We start from the raw sequence: 21854 nt of genomic DNA on the forward strand, positions 1-21854 counted from the left end.
CTCTTCAGGGTTGTGTTTGTTTGGATTGTTCAGTCTTGCCTTTTTTGTTTTACAACTTTTTGTAGCACTCCAAGGGGAAGCAAGAATAGCAAAACCAATTCCCCTGAGGTCAGAGAGATGAGATTTGGGTGGCTCATAATTTACAGAAAATGTGAAAGATGTTTATGAAGTATACAGGGTCTGACAATTAAGTTCATGTGCTTGTCCTATAAGAAGTGCTACATACCTCATTGCTGAATATCACTATCCATCATTTTTTAACTGCTCCCCTTGGTCCCCTTGGGAAGCTATTCATCAATGACAGTGCCCTGTCCACCCCTCAAAGCAATTTTGGAACTCTTTTTCTGGAATGACCATCAGACCTGTCATTGTACAGAATACGAAGACATGCAACAACAATAATGAAGACCACTCAGCAAGACACTGCCACACAGCAACACAAATACAGCTGTGAGACATTGATAGACCAAGGTTACAAAACCTCACTGAGTTGTTTGTATGGTGCTGCCAACATAAGCACACTGTGGCAAGTTTGCCAACTTCATTGTCAGCCCTCTTGTAGAATGACAGCTCTGGTGAGCGTTCCAGAAAAAGAGTCTCAAAATTGTGTTGAAGGGTGGACTAGACACTTTACCTTGGTGCATAGCTTCCCAAGGGGAATACTTCAAAGGTGACCATAGTGATATTCAGCAATGAGGTACACAGCACTTTTTCTAGGATGAGTTCATAAACTTAATTGTCAGGCCTTGTATATTAACTCAGGGCCTCATTAAATTAGAGCCCGCTCTTTGGTTTGGTTTGCATTTCTGAATGTTTACTGTTCTAATAGAAGAAGTGGAGGGAGGGGACAAGATAATCAGAAAAAAGCATCCCAATAACAAAATTATAAGATACACTACACCTGGCTAAAGAGATACTCTAACTTAGTGCTTTGGGATGGATGAGATTCTTACAAGGATTGCAGAAGAAATTTTATGGCTGATTTTTGATCATCAGTTACATATATTACAGACTAGAAATCAGAAAGGGGAAGTCAAATTTATTTGGGACTTCATGATAGAATTAAATTTAAGATTGCAAGGGGCTTTAGCAATTCTTTGCTTGTATAATACTCAACAATAGCTGAGAACTGTTAAGACTCCTAAACATTTTTAACCCACCTGTGGCCTGGCTACACCCAGACCCATGACATCAGTATTTTTGGGAAGGACCCAGGCATGGGAATTTTTTCTTAAAGCTCCTCAGGTGATTCAACAGCCCAGGCTTGTCGAACCTCCACTTTTGCTGGGGGAATCCACAGGCTGGCTAAGGTGCTGTCATCAGCAAAGTTAACACTGTAAGAACTCACAGTTTCTTCTTTTTCCACACCAGCAGTATTTAAGTAAAGTCTGTCTCATTGTGATGCATTTTAAACATATATTACTAGGGAATTAAAATGTTTATTAGGAGGCCTGGCACAGTGGCTTATGTCTGTAATCCTAGTACTCTGGGAGTCCGAGGCAGGTGGATTGCCTGAGCTCAGCAGTTCAAGAGCAGCCTGAGCAAGAGCAAGATCTCATCTCTACTAAAAATAGACAAACTAGCCTAGTGTTGTGGCAGGCACCTGTAGTCCCAGCTACTCAGGAGGCTGAGGCAAGAGGATTGCTTGAGTGCAAGTTTGAGGTTGCTGTGAGTGATGATGACAAGGCACCCTATCCAGGGCAACAGAGTGAGACTCTGTCTCAAAAAAAGTCTATTAGTCCCAGAATATGAAATATTGGGATTAGGAGGAAGGGTCTTATGTAAAAATTAAGGAGTAGAATTATAATAAAAACACACCAAAACAAATTCCAGTGAACCAAGAGAAGGAATGAGAGACCATTTTAACTAAAATCCCACGGTAGCATGGACACAGTCCCCCTCCAAGGGCCCCACGGTATGGGACCGCTTGTCTGACCCAAATTACAGTCAAGACATATTGTCATGAAGCTTGGTTTATTTCTATGACTCTGTTGGTGAGCAACTCGCTTCTAAAAGGCAGATCTAATGTAACCCCAGGCACGGACACTCCCCTGATGTCTGCAGTGTTCTTTCTGTAAAACCAATTTTCCTGGCTGTACTTCTCTGTGTCATTAATACACATTACTCATGTGCTAACTTGAAAGGTTTGAATTTTGTTGCGGTTTTCATCCTCTTTATCTCAGAGACATGTTACTACAATTATACAAGTTGCTCATCCAAGGAAAACAGCTAACAATACCAGCATAAATAAGTTCCTGGAGCAAAGGCATTTTAAAAAAGCACTAAAAACATACTCTGTATATTTCTATTTGTTTACTTTGTTTTGCAAAATGCTACGTGCCATGTTTTAATCTAAAATGAATGCGCACAGCAGACTTACCAAACTCTGAAGCTGGAGCTAAAAGTAATTATAAAGAACGAAATGTTTCTCTTTATCTATGAAAACAATGCTTCTAAACCATTACATATTAGGGAGAATAATGAGTTACTGCATTCCAAAGTACTTCCCTGAGAGTGGAAATGTGTTGAAACTGAGCTATCCAGATTCTTCTTCCCTAGCATCTGGCCACTTTTAACCTCAATTTTGGGAAGGATTTAAGCTTGAGGTATAGTCTGCAACTACCGTATATGATGAGGTTCTTGTCATGAGCCCATTTCAGAATTCACTTGTGGCTTTCAGGTCTAATGTAAAGCTAGGTGACTAATGATGTGTCCTAAATGATACTTAATGTAAAGACCAGCCTGGAGCTTAAGAGCTTGGGCTCTTAAGATAGACCCAAGTTCAAAATCCAACTCTGGTATCTTCTAGCGATGTGAGTCTCAGCCCAGTTATCCCCCTGATGATGATTTTAAAGTTGCTCTAAGAATTGATGACATTCTCATCTGTAACAGAACACCGGGCCCCATGCAGGCTTCTGATTCTCTTACCAGGTGGCATCATCGGCTGCTCTGCTGAGAAAGTTAACTCTTTCTTTTACCTTTCTATTGCTTGGTTCCCCATCACCTGTACAGTTATCCATTTGATCGTTATCCAGTTTATTGATTGCCGAGTCCTTTAACTCTTCTAATCATTTCTCATTTTATCAGTTCATTGCTTATTGGGGTCACTGTAAATTCAACATAGCCAAAATTTGACATTGTGTTTGGTATCTGAGTGATAGATTTGTAGTGTTCTTTCCAGACTTGGGGCTCTGAATTATTGGGTTGTATTTCCATCTTTTGCTTTGAACAATGTATGGAACTATTAGCAATTCTAAACACCTATGAAAGAAATGTTGTCCATGCCAGCAAAGTTGTGATTATTTTTCAATAACTTAAAGACAGGGAGAATAAGGAGAAACTTAACAATGGCTCACTCACTAAATCTCTCCCCTCCAGTACATGCTACATCATCTAACCTGACTCACCTCACCTTCCCTGCTGTGAGGCAGCCCAGATCACTGGGGCCCCAAAACCTCAGAAGGATTAGGCTCTTCCATAAAAGGTCTAGGCAACTGAAATGTTCACCAGCAGAATGATTTTAAGAAGGAACATGCAGATGCTTCCATTGATGAGTATAAATGCTTATGGAGTCAGGCACTGAAAGTAAAATCTGCACAAAACCTATAAATTGTGTGATTTTGCAAACTGCAGTTTTCAAGTCGCTTTGCAATATAATATTTAAAGATGCAAAATGGTCAAGTTGGGGGGGGGAGCTAAATCTAATTTTAAAAAGAAAGAAGGAAGAGGTAGAAAAATTATTAAAAATCTTTCCGCCCCCTTTAAGACTATAATGAAAGGCTTCTCTCCATCCTGACTACCTGCCTGGTTTTGGAGGTATGTAACAAAAGCAAGCTTAGAGCAGCAGGAGGTTGTAGAGTGCATGGTATTTAGTCCCAGGTGAGAAAAACTTTGTGAAGGCGCCCCACAAACCCAGCCTCCCTCCCTCCCTCATTCTCTTATCCAATGGAATAATATGAAAAGCAAATAAGATTTCTCATTCTCCTTTAGAAAAAAGACAATGGTAGGCAGAGGGAGATGTTAGTAATTTTGTTTCTTAAGAGACCAAAAATAAGAATCTTTGCATTTCCAAAAAAGTGTCCTGTCCAGTATGGTGTGAAGTAAATAAAATACTGTAGGTGCTAATACGCAGCTTTTAAAGGGAAAATGGAAAAGCATTCAGCAAGCAGATGCTTGAAGTTCAGTTTCAAACACAGTGAAACAGCTCTGGCTCCAGGCCACAAGACTCTCCCAAGAATCATGATATAATTTATGGCCAGATGGCTCATCTGATTTCTTCACCTGTAGGTTTAGAGCACACTTGGTATTCACATTTAATAGAGCAGCTGGTGGGATCATGAGAAAGGTGATGAAATGATACAGGAATAAGCAAAGGGAGCCTTCCCTCCCAAAGAGGTCCCAATTTCTTACTTAATGGAACTAACCCATCCAGGGCTGGTCAGACCACATTCTGAACAAAACAGATATTGAAAAGAACATTTAATGGGCACCTAAGGCATATGTTTTCAAATGACGTGTTATTTTTGGAATTTTATTCCATTCATATAAAATTAGGCAGCTAATGGATGTTATACATAAAGCCAGGATGTGATCTGCAAGGGTGACTCTATGTATTAAATAATAAGCCCAGTACAGTCTTTTAAAATCCAATTTATGTATGTAATTTCTTGATTCATGTACTTGAATCAAGCAAGTTCACGATGAAATATCCAGTCTCCTTCCGCATTCACGTGTCGCCAACTGCAGTGGTTCCTCCTATCCAAACCTTCCCTTTCCCAGGCTGTACTACAATAAGATATTTTGAGAGAGAGAGAGACTTCATTCATAAAACTTTTATTACTGTAGATCATTATAATTGTTCTATTTTATTTTATTTATTTTTTTACCTTAAGAAAAATCAATAGCTTTATTTTTTCCTCAATATACATTTAGAAAATTGGTCTGAGAAGAGGTTTCATGAAATAGACCATAGGGCTATGTCCAAAGTCGAGAATTCCAGTAAGAAAAAAACTGCATGAATGAAGCACTCAGCCCTGAGGGCCATGCAGCCTAGGACCTTCCCACCAGACAGGAGGCAAGGTATTATTAGTTATTGTTGTTAATCTCTTACTGTGTACTCTATAAATTAAGCTTTATCATAGGTAACTATGTACAGTATGGAAAAAAACGTAGGATATGAGCGTATACAAGGTTCAGAATTAAATGTGAAATCAGGAATCCACCACGGGTGGGGTGTGTATCTTAGAACATACTTCCAGAGGATAAGGGGGCAGATGACTAACTATATTAGCTTCTTGTCTATTCTTACAGAGTTTCCTTAGGCAAGCAAACACAGATAAACAGAGTTGATCACCTCTCTACACTGACCACCTCCTTAAGTTGCCCTAATTTTCATAGACCAGACATGCACCACGTGTATGTTATCAGTACAGTAGGCCTGGTTACTTATGTTGACCACATCCACATGTTATAGTTTGGGAAGTCCAATTTGTTACAGATCCTTGGGTGGTCAACTTACAGAGGTTCTACTGTACTTATTTATATACAAGTATGCAAAATATATATAAGGAACAAATACATGTTCTTTGGAGATCTTCCCATATAGCTACACAGCATCTTTGATTCTTTATAGATGCACTGTAGTTTCCAATACTTAGTATGTGTGTGTGCATAGTTAATTTTTATTTATCTTTTCTTTCATGTTTTCTGAATTCTAAATCAGTTAACAGATCTGTCAAATCCACAGCTATGGTTCTTGATTTTTTTTGATTTCAAAAAAATTTGAATCTATATAGAGACAATACTATAATAACCCCCCCACATCTACCACCTAAATTCAATAGCTCTCAAGGTTTTGCCATATTTCTTTTTTCTCTCTTTCTCTCTCCCCTCTTTTTTCTACAGAGTTATTTTAAAGTTATTTAAAACCCAAGATGCCAAATTATTTTACCACTATATACTTCAATATGCATTTAAAAATTATGGCTATTTTCTGTACAAAATGATAGTGCTATTATTACATGTACCAAAATTAACAACGCTATTTGTTATCATCTAATGCTTGATCTATATTCAATTTTTAGCAATTGCCTCAAAAATGTATTTTTGCAGTTGGTTTCTTTAGATAATGATGCATCTGTGTTTTCACTTTTGATACCACTTAACTATGGAAATATTTGATCTATTAGAAATTTATCTGGGTGTATGGTATAATTTATTTAGTCTTTCATATGGTTACAGAGTTTTCCTAACATTTATTGGGTAGTCCATTTTTCTTCATTGATTTTAAATGACCTTTTCTGCTCATTTATTTATTCCTATAAATATTTTGGACTATTTCTGGATTTCTAATCTATTTCACTGTCCTATTTATTCACTCACCAGTACCACATTATTTTAATTATTCAGGCTGAGTAATGTACTTAATAACTAGTAGCTCTTATTTATTTATCAGTGTGAACTTTAGAATCTACTTGTCTAATTTTTTTAAATGTTTGGTATTTTATTGGGAATGTATTAAATTTAATAAATTAACTCAGGACAAATTCATATATTAACAATCTTGAATTTTCCTATTCTAGAACATGATTTTTTTTTTCAAATTCCTTTTTGTGTTCTTTAGTAGTGTTTTACAATTGTCTATCCAGAGATTTTACAAGGTTCACAGTAAATTGATCCTTTGGCATTGAACCCATGTTGTTACTGTAGAAAATGTGGTCTTTTCTTCCTCTAATTTTTTTTTGTTTCTTCCTTTCTTTTCTTCCTTCCTTCCTTCCCTTTTTTCTTTTTTTTTTTTCATCAGAGTCTTAACTCTGTCACCCTGGTTAGAGTGCCCCGGCATCATTGTAACTCACAGCAACCTCAAACTCCTAGTTCAAGGGATCCTTCTGCTTCAGCCTCCCAAATAGTTGGGACTACAGGCTATGCTAGGCTAGTTTTTTCTATTTTTAGTAGAGACAGGGGTCTTGATCTTGCTTGGGCTGGTCTCGAACTCCTGAGCTCAAGGGATCTACCAACCTTGGCCTCCCAGAGTGCTAGGATTACAGTCATTAGCCACTGTGTCCAGCCTCTTCTAAAGTTTTTGAATGGGCGGTTGTATCAAGTTTTTGCTTCTCTGCCTAAATAGATGCCCAGAGGCCTCACTCACCTGTGCTGTGACAACCAGGGCATTGAGTTGGGACCAGGTCAAGGCAGCTCAAAACCTCCCCATCCTCACTCCCATACCATTCACCAGGAGGGTTCAAGGAGGTGGGAATCTGGAGTAAGCAGAAGCCATGAACCAGCTGTGAAGAAGCGAACTCTGGGAGCTGTGAGTTTCTTTCTCGTCTGCCAAGCTTTTAAGGAAGCTAAACTCTCTCAGATATGCAGCAAAGAATTTGCTACATGACTAACTATACTGCAAGACACGCATCCACCCAGTAATTGTGGTTTCCCATGAAAGGCCCTCAACACTCAACACTGCATTTCAAAGTCATTCTGAGTATCAGACTCTCTACCTCCTGCCGTCCCACCGGCCAAATATCCCACTCCCTGCCTCCAGGTGTCCTCCCGATGGCCAGATGGTCAGGGTCAGTTTCTCTATTGTGAGAAGGGCACAGGAGGCTGAGGTAGGTTTGGTGGTCACCTCTGTGGCAAAATTCTCTGTGAGGACACCACATTCAGCCTGCTTTTCTGCTGACTGTGACTGGTGAGGATGCAACAAGCTCTTCTCTGTGATGCTGAGTGACCCCCGCCTTTGCTCATTTATATCCTGCAGCTCCCTGTCAATCTGAGTGGTTTGTCCCACTGGATTCTTGCAGATCTCTATATCCAATCAGTCCTTCAACCTGGGTTATTCTTCCCTCAGCCCTCCCTTTCTCTTCCTGCTGCCATCATCAGAGTTCAAGACCTGATGGCCTCCTCCTCCACGTGGCCACGAGCACCTGTCCTATTCCAAACCCCTAAGGTTTGCCATCACCCACAAACCCATACCACTTGTCTCGTGATTAAGGCTCTCCACTACACAGATGAGCTCTATTCATTCTGGCTTCATTTGTCTTTCCCTCCCACCCATCAACTCCATCTTCCCACTTACCAAATCCTACCCATCCTTTCTGCCTTTGAAACCTTCCTGGACTTCCAGAACCTATTATTCCTCAACTCTCACGACTCAGCGTTCATCAAATTGTGATTATTTGTGTGTGCCCTCAGCTATGAGTTTCCGAGCTACCCAAGGAGGCTCTCTGGTACTCAATGCATAGCTTGGTCATAAAAATGTCCGGTTCACCTGTGCGCACAGAGCCATCAGCCACTTCATATTTGTTGTGGATGCTATTTTGTTCTCCTCACATGAATCATCTTGATTTCTTTTGGCCTTTCTGGATAACAATAAGTAATGCTTAGATCCCATTCACTTAGTGCCCATGGGGAGTGGCACCTGCTTCTTTCTCAGTCAACTGTTATCCTTGACGCACAATCTACCAACCCACCTGCTGCACAGTCTACAATCTTGCCGTCCCCTTATGCCTTACCCAATTCTTGGTTTAATTTTGTTTGTTGAGAAGTAATTTTGCTTTGTCTTTAGTCTACTGCTCCTTCCCATTTTGAAAAAATTTCTAACAACACTTGAAAGCCCCTCTTTTTAGAGGCTTGATCTGTTTTCAGATGGGTTGGATGCTCCAGCTTGTCTCAGATAGGGACCAAGAAGAAGGACTGCTGGCACATGTCAAGTGGATATCCCAACTGCTCACAAGCCTGGACTGGATGTGACATGAGGCGTGGTTTAGTTCTATAGGAGTGCTCGTATGACTTATGATAGGTCAGGTGTATCCAACCTTTTGGCTTCCCTGCCTCACATTGGAAGAAAAAGAATTGTCTTGGGCCACACATTAAGTACCCAAACACTAATGAGAGCTGATGAGCAAAAATAAAAGAGCCGTGCATAATTTCTGCAATATCAGACACCACAAATAAGCAAAATAGTCCTCAAAAAAAATCCACATGCAGCCCAAAGGCCACAGCTTGGACACCCCCTGATTATTTTATAACATCCTGAAATATTTGGGGGAGGAACAGGGAACAAACTAATGTCAAAGGTGGAGACATCTGAATTCAAGGGGTATCAACATAGGGTTGATTGATGCTAGAGGTGGTTACGAGGCAGGCAAGGCCACACATCTGTAGAATCTTGCTGAAGGGGAAAAGGAATGTCTCAGAAGCAAATCCGTCACTTGGAGAATCTCTGCTCTCAACCAGTCAGAACTCACAGTGAGTCCTTCAAGGTGACTAGAGCCAGCTGGTTCTTTGAAACCCCCACACCTGGGGCAGCCTAGAGGTTCAAGGTTACATATAGATATTTTAAGAAAAAGGGGCCATGCCAGAACAAGGGCGAGAATCTCTCATGCCATGGACACTAAGCTCCAGGAGATACTTAATGGCCCAGTGGGAGGGGTGGGGATTTGGAAAGGTGTGAAATCTGTTAGCAAGATGTTGGCTCATTTTTCTCTAGAAATATTCTGTCTACCCTAGGGGGTAGCCCAGATGCTGGCAAAACTCACTTTCTCAGCTGTCCCAGAAAAAAAAAAAAATCAATTCTCATCTCTTCTTCCCATTACAAATAAGAAGAAAATCTGCTTCAACCCCACCCCACATGGCATGTGTGTGCCAGTCAGGTGGTGAAGTCATCTGTAAAGGACCCCAGGGAGTCAGAGAAGTGCTATGGACAGTTCAAATGACTACGGGTTCTCAATGGCCAGCAGAGAGGTAATCAATCCCCTCTTTCCAGTTATTCTCAGGGAAAATAATTTAGAGTTTTCTGCTCTCCATTCCCTCCCTTGCAGCTGCTTGTGTGTTGGTAGTGACATCAGGCAATAAAATGACTGACCATTTTTTATGTCATCCATGATAGCAGTGATGGAAGTGAGCCCTTCCACGATCTGGGCAGGATTACAACAGAATCACTCACACACTGACAAATGATCTCTCTCCTTGTGAGTACAGCACTGGGAGCAGCAACGTCATCCCTAGTTGCTGTGCCCAAGTACGCCACATCCCGACAAGTAATTTGTCTTTTCAATCAACAGCTCTGGAGCTTTAGGCTCAGGAAAAATAAGAAGAGGACATTATGAGTCCTCTTGGATTTTAAATGTGATTTTTCTAAGAGATTGACATTATGCAGTTAAGGGAAAAAAAATCTTAGTAAAGGAAAAAATTTTTTTAATATCTTTAGATCCTTAATAAGTGTGTTTTTTCTAGTCACAAATGTCTGGACTATACGGCTAAGGTACCAGTCCATGGCCTGTTAGGAACTGGGCCACCCAAGAGGAGGTGAGCCGTCAGGCAAAGCTTCATCTGTATTTACAGCCGTTCCCCATAGTTCCCATCACCACTTAAGCTCTGCCTCCTATCAGATCAGCAGCAGCATTAGATTCTTGTAGGAGTGCAAACCCTACTGTAAACTGGGCACTCCAGGGATCTAGGTTGCACACTCTTATGAGAATCTAATGCCTGATGATCTGAGGTGAAGCAATGCATTTAAGTTGTCACAAAACCATCATCTCTCCCCACCCTGTCTGTGGAAAAATTATCTTCCATGAAACTGGTCTCTGGTGCCCAAAAGTTGGGGACTGCTGCTATACAGGACAATTCCAATAATGCTCACAAAGCTTTTCTGATGGGTGTGTTCCTTCATGTGAGGGGGGCAGCGGGATGATATTGGACTAAGATGCTATAGAGGGAGGGATGGGTGGCCAATGACAGTGATCCCTCCCCCCCCATATTGCACATCAGAATTGCTTGGGAGAGGTATATGATCCCCATCCTCTGGCTATGAATGAATAAGCCTGGGTGGGTTCCAGCAAACTATTTTTTCAAGAGCTTTATCAAACAATGGTAGTGATCATTCAGTTTGAAAAACAATCCCCATGGTGAATTATGATCTGTTCCAAACCCATAGTTATATGGCTCTAGTTGAAATATTTCAATTAATGCAGAACTTCCCTTCAAGGCATCAATATGAAGATATCTATCCACAGTTCAACACTGCAACCAGAAGAATATTCTCTTCTTTTATGTATGTTTTAGAGGACCCGTCTAAGGGCACTAATATCCAGATAATCCTATTATTTATGAGTTCCAAAAACCCAACCAACTCCACGTTAGTAGGAAAGTTTCTCTTTCTCCTTGTGGGATGTATAAGATGGTTGTGAAACAGCTGCAGATTGTTACTTAGGCACTCAGCTTACCCTTGTCATGAAACTGGCTTTGGAATGGCCACTAAGTCATCAGGAGGAGGAATTTTCTCTTATTGCTACCAAGATAAACCATTTTTAAGCCATTTACAAAATTAAAGCATATTAACTCATTTCCTCATGTAAATCACAGCCTCGCATCATCTACTTTTTTTTTTTTTTTTTTTGTAGAGACAGAGTCTCACTGTACCGCCCTCGGTAGAGTGCCGTGGCGTCACACAGCTCACAGCAACCTCCAACTCCTGGGCTTACGCGATTCTCTTGCCTCAGCCTCCCGAGTAGCTGGGACTACAGGCGCCCGCCACAACGCCCGGCTATTTTTTTGTTGCAGTTTGGCCGGGGCTGGGTTTGAACCCGCCACCCTCGGCATATGGGGCCGGCGCCCTACTCACTGAGCCACAGGCGCCACCTCGCATCATCTACTTTTAAAACCAAAGTTACAAAAAAAAAATTACAATAAAATGTTAGTTTAAAAAATATCTTTCCAGCTTAAGTCCAAAAATAAAACCCAGGAATCATTTTTATCCTAATGAGGATTAATATTAATCATCATTATTCAATAAACAAGGGTCATGTGGCAAATGCTGCTCTCATGTGATCTGCGTAATGACCCTATGTGGTATATCCTGTTATTATTCCCAGTTTACAGATGAGGAAACTGAGGCAGAGGTTAAGTTATCTGCCCACGCTAATACTGGTAGTAACTAAAAGTGGTGGAATATGAACAGGGCCAGAAAAAAAGCCTACGGTCAGACATCAGGTTAGTAAGAGTTTTTTTTTTGAGACAGTGTCTCACTATGTCGCCCTTAGTAGAGTGCCATGGCCTCACAGCTCACAGCAACTTCAAACTTTTGGACTTAAGCAATTCTCTTGCCCCAGCCTCCCAAGTAGCTGCCACAGTGCCTGGCTATTTTTCGTTGCAATTGTCATTGTTGTTTAGCAGGCCCAGGCCAGGTTCAAACCCATCACCCTCGGTGTATGTGGCTGGTGCTGTAACCACTGTGCTATGGGTGCCAAGCCAATTAGTAAGACTTTTAAGGTAAATGACAGCATCTATTTAAGAAAGAGACCAATCAATTACTCTTTAAAAAAAAACAAAAAACTATCACACCACAATCTAAGGATTTATCTTATCTCACTTGCTTTCGCTTTAATTAAACAATTTTCTAGACATTTGCCACCTTACTTCTAAATCTTTTTAAATTATCCTAATTCTCTCAGCTATTTCTTAAAATTCAATAGTGCATTATTTACCATATTTTTCCCCATCAATTTATAAAGCAAACTCAGCATATCACCGCATTAAATGACAGATACAATTTCAATTTCATTTTGCGTTTAATTACTCATTTTGTTAAAAGCTAAAACGGGTTATTCCTGACTTGTCACCTGTAGTATATAAAAAAAAAAAATGGAGCTGTCTAAAACAAAACTATGTAATTACTTTGCTTCTGGAAAAGGTTTGAATGAATCAGAAGTGTTACAAAGCAAATTTTCACTAGGGAGTTTGACAGATGAGAAAATCAAACAGGCCTTCAGCTCTTTCTACTTCCAAGTCTTTCAGCTCATTCAAGTGAGTGTGTGTGTGTGTTCCGTTCATTAATTTCTTCATTCCATAAATATTTATTGAGCACCTGCTGTGTGCCAGGCATTGGGACAGTAATGGTTAGAAGTTCCTAACTATCGGATGTAATGTTGAAAAGAAGAACAAAACCATTTCCCAAACCCAGTGTAGATTCATTTAAAGATATCTGCCTGTTTGAAATATCCTATTCTCAGAATAACTGAAAGCTCACCATACTTCAAATTTCCACACTGACCTAATCACATTCATTTCGGCCTAGCAAGTGCAAACTAAGGTTGTTTTCCAATACGGTTTGCAATGACATCACTTAACACCCCATCTAAACAATATGTCTCCCCAAAAGAACAAATTTCGTTTTTATTTAAGTCTTTACCAACTCAAGGTTATTTCAGCATGCAGCCATGTGGCTTATTAAATTGTTACTATTTCACTGTCCTTTCTTTTTTTTTTCTCTGTCTCACTCTGTCACTTGGGTAGTGCACTGTGGCATCACAGATCACAGCAACCTCAGACTCTCGGGCTCAAGTGATCTCTTGTTACAGCCTCCTGAGTAGCTGAGACTACAGGCATCTGCCACAACACCTAGCTAGTTTTTCTATTTTTAGTAGAGATGGGATCTCACTCTTTTTCAGGCTAGTCTTGAACTCCTGAACTCAAGCAATCCACCTGCCTCAGCCTCTCAATCCTGCTTGGATTACAGGCATGAACTATTATGTCTGGCTTGTATTTCTGTTCTTAAGACAAAAATGGGTAAACCTATTTTATAACACTGGAGTTCATGGGCAAATATATGAGTGCAAGTTGTTCCAAAATCAAATAAAATACACAATAAACTGATATACAAGGCAGATTCCCCATAAATAAATCTAACATTGCAAATGTGGGAATCTGACGTTAGGATTTACTGTACTGCACTGATGTTTTTTATGTAAAGTGTGAAGGGGTCTGGGATATGCCAACCTGAACAGGCCCCTTTGACATAAGGATTATTATGAGCAACTAAGAATCAGCAAATACAGAAGAGTTCTCTGCCCAACTTTCCTCTGCACAGACTCCCCCATTGCCCCCACACCAGGAAGAGGAGGGCAACTCTTATCACCAAAGAGATGAGCCCACATAAACAGACACTACTAAAATAACCCTTATCTTCCATTCGTCCCCCCTGTTTAATTCCTACTCACTTTCCATTTATCATCTCTTAAATTTATCATCTCTTAAAGCCTAAATCTTCTTTCCTTGATTAAGAAGGACATGTAAATTCTCAAGCCCAGCTGCTTGAGCTTCGCTTCTTTTCTGTGAACTCTCAAGCATATAAAAAATCCTTAAGACTTTGTATTCTTTTCTGCTGCTCATCTGACTTTTATCAGGCCCCCAGACTGAACTTCAGAAGGTAAAGCAAGAGTCTTTCTTTCCTGACAAATGAGCGCAGGTCATGTATTTCTCGTAAGAACGATAGGCTTTATATTACATTTCAAATCATAGTCAGTTCTTTTGCCCAATCCTTAACTGGCAGAGTACGGCTCACAGCCATGGTACACGCAGAGAACACGCAAGCAAAAGCTCTTCCTCTTCCTGAGGCCAGGTCCACGGGGAGGGCTTGCAACTTGTTTGGTTCTAGAATATTTTTTCATGTGCTAAGATCCTCAACAGGGGTATGTAATGGGCATTGGCACGATGTTCACCACGACACTGTCTGACTATTGAAATCTAAGTCAACTAGAGAACACTCAAATTCACATCAAGAACTTCTGCCCACAGCTAGAAAATCTCCATAAAGTATGTAAAAGTCATCCCTTCCTAGGGGGGCTCCTAAGAGGTGACAGTGACCATGAGGTTTCTGTGGACTCTCCAAGGTATGATGGTGGGCTCCATGTTCTCAACACGGATTAGGCTTTTCTTAAATGAGTCCTGTGCTGCTCTCTATGGAACAAAGGAAACAACAAATCTGGCCATTGCAGGAAATGGGGATATTTGATTAAAAGGCTGATGCCTCCTAGAACAATGTTAAGAGGTTTTTTAGTCCTCTAACAGTCACCATTATACTGTCATGAGCCATATGAATACGTCCTGCCAGCCTCTAATTAGTGATAAAACGATCACTAGAATATTCGTTCACGCACCGAGATCTTCAAAAGGTGTGAGTTCGGGCCCACGCGTGATGTTCTCTGCAGTGCTGTCTGGCTATTTAAACTGAAGTCAATCAGGGAGCAATATTTAGGAAAGGATCTTCAGGCACTGCTGTGGGGTAGAAATCACGGAGACATGGGACTGTTTGCAAGGGGCTTGATGACACAGTCAGGAAAGGAATGTTCTCCCAGCGAGGTTGGCTAATCCAGCCCTCTTCGCAACAGAGAATGTTTAATGAGTTTGATTTTAGGGAAAACTCTGTGAAGAGCTAAAAACCCAACAGCTGCACACAGTTCACATGAAGAATCAAGACCTCAACTCATAATTCTTGGGAGAAGGGGGATTTATTGTATTGTTTGTCAAATTCAAGTTTTACTCCATGGCCATAAAGCCATGGAAAGAAAAATACTGTCTTTTCTGACTGCAACAGGCTGTTCCCAAATCCCTGACAAAACCAGACCCTGCTAAAGAGGAGAGGCATGGCCTTTGTAGCCTCAGGTGGGATTTTTTTCTGGATTTTTTGCACAAAGCAAACGTCAAAGCGTGTTCAGACCCCCAAGCCTTCCTCTGCTCTGCTTCTTACATAGATCCACCAGGCCTGGCCCAGCCTGGACCCTCTGAACCACTGACAGCCCAAATGCCTTCGTTCTACTCAAGGGGGACCATCCAGATGGTCCAGGCAGACCCCAGAGAACTACTGGGCATTTTCAAAGACAATAGGCTCTGCCCCAAACCCACTCTTTCAACTGACTTGGTATGGCCTCCAAGGGCTCCACTGCCCTGTATTCAGGTGGGAGGGTGATGATTTTGTGCTAAATGTGGCAACTCAAGATCCAGGTAGCTTTAACTAAAGTAGCCCAGAATGGTAACCAACAATCAAATCCCTCAGTGGAAAGATAATCAAACACAAGATGAATAATGGTCATGGTCAGATGCTCCAGAACTTAAAACTAGAAAACTCTTAAAATGAATGATCCTTTTTGAAGTGTGCAGAGGATTGACAGACGATACTACACACACGCGTGTACACACACACACACGCACACACGTATATTTCCAGTCACCCATGTTTATGTTCCCACATATACTTCATTTGCAGAAGAATGTACGTTCAAGGAGATTTTCCAACACCAGAGAAGAAATGGTTTCAAATGAACCATGGGTCACAGTTGATGCTTGGGTGAGAAAAACCAGGGATGTGAAGTGCAGGATTTTGTGTAATTTGTTGGGCTGTCAAACTTTTAATGACTCTTCTGCCACAATGATTTTGTTCAGTTAGAACTGACACTAACCAGATGGATGACAAATATTTATGGTCAGGGTCAAGAGTGTTTACTCTTCAGCAGTTAGCTTTGAAAACAAAAGAGCTTTGACCAAAGATGAACTGAATGCAGCCAGAGCTGGTGTTCAGCACTCCTTAGAAGAGTCGTACAGTCGCAGCGGCCACCACTTTGGAAGCCCACCACTTCCCAGGACTGAGCCATGAAGACAGATGACCAAGTCTATCTCTTCGTGGCAATTCTATTTTTAGAGGCCACCACACAACACCCATACAATATGATATGGTTTCCCTTAGAAAGTCACAACTGCCAGAGAATTACCACCTTTCTAATTTTAAATTTGATTTAACAAACAACAAAGCAGAGGGTGAGGTTTGATTTTAATTTTTGCTCTCCTAAAATTAAACTAGAATGTCATGCCCTCATTTTTTCCTTGGTATCAGTGGCAAACTACGTTTCAAACAAATGTCCGTAGCTTTTCTTTTTTTGTTTTTTACTCATCCATATGCACACCGATGTGTATAATACAGAAACAAGGTCAATAGAGAGTGGAAGATGACCAGTTCACTCCAACAATAAATGACAGCCTCATTCCACAAAGAAGACTTTGTAATGGACATTTTGGAATGTAATTATAATTTTCTTAGAAGTGAAGGGGAGACACGCACACATATACATAAACATATATGATTTTTAAAGTATCATTGCACACATTAAAATCAGGAAAACTTACGGATATCCATGGCCATGTTGTTAGGTCTTGACTTACTGGCCGAAGAGGAAAGGGAAGAGGAAACAAGAGAAAGAAGACAGGAGAAAATAGAAGAAATAGAGGAAGAGGAAAATATAGGGAAGGAAAGAGAAAAAGAAAAGGGGAAGGAAAGAGAGAGAAAGAAAGAAGAGGAAGAAGGAAAAGAAAGGAAAGAGAGGAAAGGAGAAAGATGGAAAGAAAAGAACTCTCCTTATAGTAACCCTAAATACTCACCCACTCTTCTGAGACCAAATAAGGTCAGGTGCTAACTGGGATAGTCAACTGCCTTGGTTATTTTAAACACATCCATTCAGCTCAACAGCTGAGCTAAACTGTTTCTGCTACATAGTCACCTAATCTGATTCAGCCCATTTATTCATCTACTCTTGAGGCAAGGGTGAAATGGGGGACGTGAGGCCTCCCCCCTGCCTTCATATTCTGTGTGTTTAATAACAGAGTTCTACATTCTTGTAGGAAACAGGCAAGTCTTGTACTTCTGGAAAACTCTCTTTCATCCATTCAGTTCATTTTAGTTGAAAAGAAATGCAGTGGAGAATGATCCCATCTGTTCATGTTATTCTACACACAAGGACACTAGTATGTTCTAGAGGCCTGCTCAGAATTACCAAAGTGCTGTGGGTGCTTGAAAGGGGGAAGGCTTAATCCCAAAGGGAATTTCCCCACCAAGGCAGTGAGCTCCAGGAGGCTGGGGAGCCCTGTGGGTTGGCAGGGAGGACATTGCAGACAGAGGGGGAGGATGCAGAGGCAGAGAGGGGAAGGCCTGGCACATGGGAGCGGGACTGCCACTGCGGTCACTGCCACGAGAGCATAAACAAAGATAACAGAGAAGAAAAGAGCAGCAACTCACTCTGAAATAGTCTCTCTCCATAAAGTGAAATGATGGTCAAATATCAGATTTCAGTATTCAGCAGGCCTCCAAAAGACATCACAACCACAACCTGGGCTGTGGGGTTATGGGGAGGGGGGAAGTCTACAACCTTGAAGGTCTAGCCCCACCAGCCAGCCTGGCCCTCTCCATCCTAACATCCCCCCTTCAGCTCTGCATGTCCTACATGGTCCATTCTCATCCTCTTCCATTGTGGGTTCATTTTAGTAACAAAAGTTAGGAGGAAAAATCGAATGCACACACCCATACATACACTGACACACACCTGAGATTTGGCAGCAGCAAAGAAACTTCTAGATGGTGTGGACTAATACCTCATTTTTCAGGTGAGAAAACTCTCTGGGAGGTTAAGTGACTTGTAGAGGAGCACATGGGTAGTGTCTTTACAGTCACGCCCCGACTCCACGCACATTCTAAACCGTCAGAGGTATGTGAGCTGCAGACACGTGGGGAGAAAATGCCAGTGTCTTTAATAGCCACAGCAGGTACGCAAAAATAACCCAAATGAATAAATAAATGATGAGTATTTAGTATGGTTCGCTTGGTAAGGAGAACAAGTTCTCACACAAGCCATCACCATAGAAGAGCGTCCTCATCACACACATCACAGCCCTACCTCCCAAAGCACAACTTTAGTTTATATCTATAAGTTTTAAAAAGTTAAAAATAAACAAAAGACCGCTTACACTAATTTTAAAGCCCATGATCTGAAGCCAAAAGGCAAACGTAGGAAAGAACAGCAAAGCAGTCACGGGGTGTGCTGACAACAAGTTAGAGAACTGAAATCCCTCCCCGCCCCCACCTGCAGCCACCTTGGCCCTGATTTCAAAGCCTCCATGCAAACCGCTCACTTTGCAAGAGCTGCCTTGTGAGGTTAGCTTGAGGACGTGACTCAGTGTTACCAGTGATGGTAAGACTGCAAAGCATGGTTTTGGAATATGTGATTTAAAAAATGTGGGATTGAGGCCTGGGGCGTTGGCTCATGCTTATAAATAATCCCAGCACTCTGAGAGTCCAAGACAGGTGGATTGCTTGAGCTCAGGAGTTTGAGACCAGCCTGAGCAAGAGCAAGACCCCATCTCTACAAAACAGAAAAACCAGCCGGGCATGTTGGTGGGCACCTTTAGCCCTAGCTACTCGGGAGGCCGAGGCAAGAGGATCACTTGAGCCCAAGAGTTTGAGGTTGCTGTTAGCTAGGATGCCATGGCACTCTACCCAGGGTGACAGAGTGAGACTCCGCCTCAAACAAAGAAAAATAAAATGTGGAATTGCACATCTAATGTGTTCAGGGCCACGAAGAGCCTACTGTGAACCTGTACCTTGTGTGTGTGTGTGTGCGTGTGTGTGTGTGTGTGTGTGTGTGTGCGCGACGCGCGTGTACCAGGGCGCATATGTTTGCTCTGGTGGAAAGAATGGGGAATCCATAACAAAATTTCCCCTGATGTAACAAGCTTCAAATTCACTTACAAAACACAAAATTTTAAACTTTTCTTCTGTACTCCAAGCATGGCAAATTACATGGCGCTGTTGTCCCATTGACAGACGCATAAAGTATAAATCCCCTTTCCCTGGTTCTTCTCTATCCAACACATAGGGCTACTGCAATTTGGACTAATTAGAGGGGTGGCACCTGTAGCTCAGTGAGTAGGGTGCCGGCCCCATATACCAAGGATGGCGGTTCAAACCCGGCCCTGGCCAAACTGGACTAATTAGAATGACATCAACGGTAAAGCCCAATCCCTTGGTGGCACTTGCCACATTTCCAAGCACTCAGTGGCTACCCAACAGCACCAATTAGAGAACACTCCCATCAACCAAGATTGTCCCATTCTATTGGGCAGTGTTGGCCCAGACCCACAAGCTGCCCTGACCTTACTTCACTGGACAGGGCCCTCTGAAGAGCTCTGAGGTTCAGCCAGACACCATCTAGAGACCCCAGGCATTTCTGAGACCCTCTTTTCTCTATAAATATAGTCAAAAGCTGCATAATGACATTTTGGTCAACGGTTAACCACACACAGGCTATAGGACTGTGGTCCCCTAGATGATAATGGCTGTACCATAGAGCCTAGGTGTGCAGTAGGTTAGAGCCTCCAGGTGAGGAGGTTAGAAGTAACATTCTATGACCTTTACACCACGAGGGAATCGCTGAATGACACATTTCTCAAAAAGTGTTGCTTCATTGTTAAGTGTTGCCTTTTTTTGAGTCACAGCCCCTTGTAAGAAAAGTAAAAAGAATGGATGTTCTCCACTAAATGAGCTTTCAAAAAAAAAAGTTTTCTTTTTCAGTTTTTAGGAGATATTCTATCTAACCTTCTAAAGCCTGTTCATGAACCACAGTTTAAAAACATCTGTTCAAAAAAAAACGTCATTTCCAGTGGCCAACAGAAATACAACTTTTCTGCAAAAACAATTTTGGCCTGCCCTGAGTTAGCTGTTGGTCTTCTTCTTCTTTTTTAATTTGAACTCATTAGTTATAGAAATCATCTTCCGCTCTCACATTAGCCAGAGAGAGGCTACGTGCACAAAAATATTAACTTAGAAAATTCTCCCATTAAAATACCAAGACAAGGGCGGCGCCTGTGGCTCAAAGGGGTAGAGCACCGGTCCCATATGCCGGAGGTGACGGGTTCAAATCCAGCCTCGGCCAAAAGAAACTGCGCAAAAAAAAAAATAAAATAAAATAAAATAAATAAATAGCAGCAAACAACAACAAAAAAAAATACCAAGACAATTTGTTCTCCTCAAATCTTAAAGCATTCATTTGCCATCTGATTACAATATTATTTTCATCTAGAGCTACTAAATGAATTGCAATTTACTTTTAATAAAATAATTATCTTGTGAAGGACAAATGTGAAATGTTTACAGTCCTAGGAACCAAGCGAGCTCTTTCAACTTGTGCAAAATTAAATGTAAACACAGCACCCACATAAATGTAGGCAGAACAGCAGCTAATGTACTAGCTTGTATAAAACCAACTTCACCCAGTAACAGAGGTGATCAAGGTGAATTACCTTAATAAGAAAAATTTACTGCAAGATTACGGATTCTGAAGTTTCAACTCTAAGACAGATTCTCTGATACTACAATAGTTCATCTAATCATTTCAAAGTCTTCAGGTAAAACTACCTTTATTTTTTCTTAAGTCTTATAAAGCTTTGAGATGAAGTCTGAAAGTAAGAAAGAAGTAAATCATTAAATGATTTACTTCTCTATTACATCCTGGTTGAATGTCATCAAGGTCAACCTTTGCCTTAGCAATGAATGAACATTTTATAGATAGTGCTTTATGATGGCAGAGAGAACATGCATTTAAAAAAAATGATAAAGATGAGTATTTGAGGTGGACTTACCTAAATTAAATAGATGTTTTAAAAAGCCTATGAACTTTATCAGTACAAATGATAGGAGAAGAGACAATTTCAGAAGATAAACAGTGGGTAGAAACAAAACCTAGTTACCTTCTTTGGCTTAGGAACCACAGCAGGTTTGTTTTTTTTCTCCTCCCCTCCCCCCAGCTTTGAGGTGTAATTGACAAACAAAAATTGCATCTACTCAGGGTGTGCAACATGATTTTATGATATAAAAGTCAAACTCACAACAACAGTGTAGAAGGATCATTACCAGGGATGAGGGTATGGAGATGGTGGTCATAGGGTATAAACTTGCAGTTACAAGATGAATTAAGTTCTGAAGATTGAATGTGACTAATCATTGCACCCTTGAAATTTGCTAAGAGATTAGATTTTAAGATTTCTCATCACACACACATACAAAGATAAGGATGTAAAGCCATGGCAGGTATTTTAAATCCTGTTCGGGGTACTTGAGCACCATTCTCTTTGAACTTAACCTCCAGCAGGGGTAGGGATTTTGTTTTCACTGCTGTTTCCCCAACATAGTGTACCAGCCATGGTTCATGGTAAATGCTCAGAAAATAACTATAGTGAATGAACTTTAAGAGAAGGGAAAG

General features: G+C 41.1%; 1 protein-coding gene across 10 annotated transcripts in view; it reads right to left on the reverse strand.

The window, feature by feature from the left end:
* Positions 1-21854, reverse strand: part of SVIL (supervillin) — a 267829-nt gene that overhangs the window by 133463 nt on the left and 112512 nt on the right. For 5 of the 10 annotated variants that reach the window (XM_053572485.1, XM_053572483.1, XM_053572486.1 and 2 more), the window contains exon 1: positions 16954-17090. The exons of 3 other annotated variants lie outside the window; for them this stretch is intronic. In XM_053572485.1, coding sequence (XP_053428460.1) covers positions 16954-16969 — 16 coding nt within the window. In that variant the 5' untranslated portion in view covers positions 16970-17090. Of the gene's footprint in view, positions 1-16953; positions 17091-21854 lie in introns of those variants that run through there. 2 more of the 10 variants (XM_053572491.1, XM_053572490.1) reach the window with 1 other exon arrangement.

The sequence above is a fragment of the Nycticebus coucang genome, chromosome 20 (genome assembly GCF_027406575.1).
Source record: "Nycticebus coucang isolate mNycCou1 chromosome 20, mNycCou1.pri, whole genome shotgun sequence".
NCBI lineage: Eukaryota > Metazoa > Chordata > Mammalia > Primates > Lorisidae > Nycticebus > Nycticebus coucang.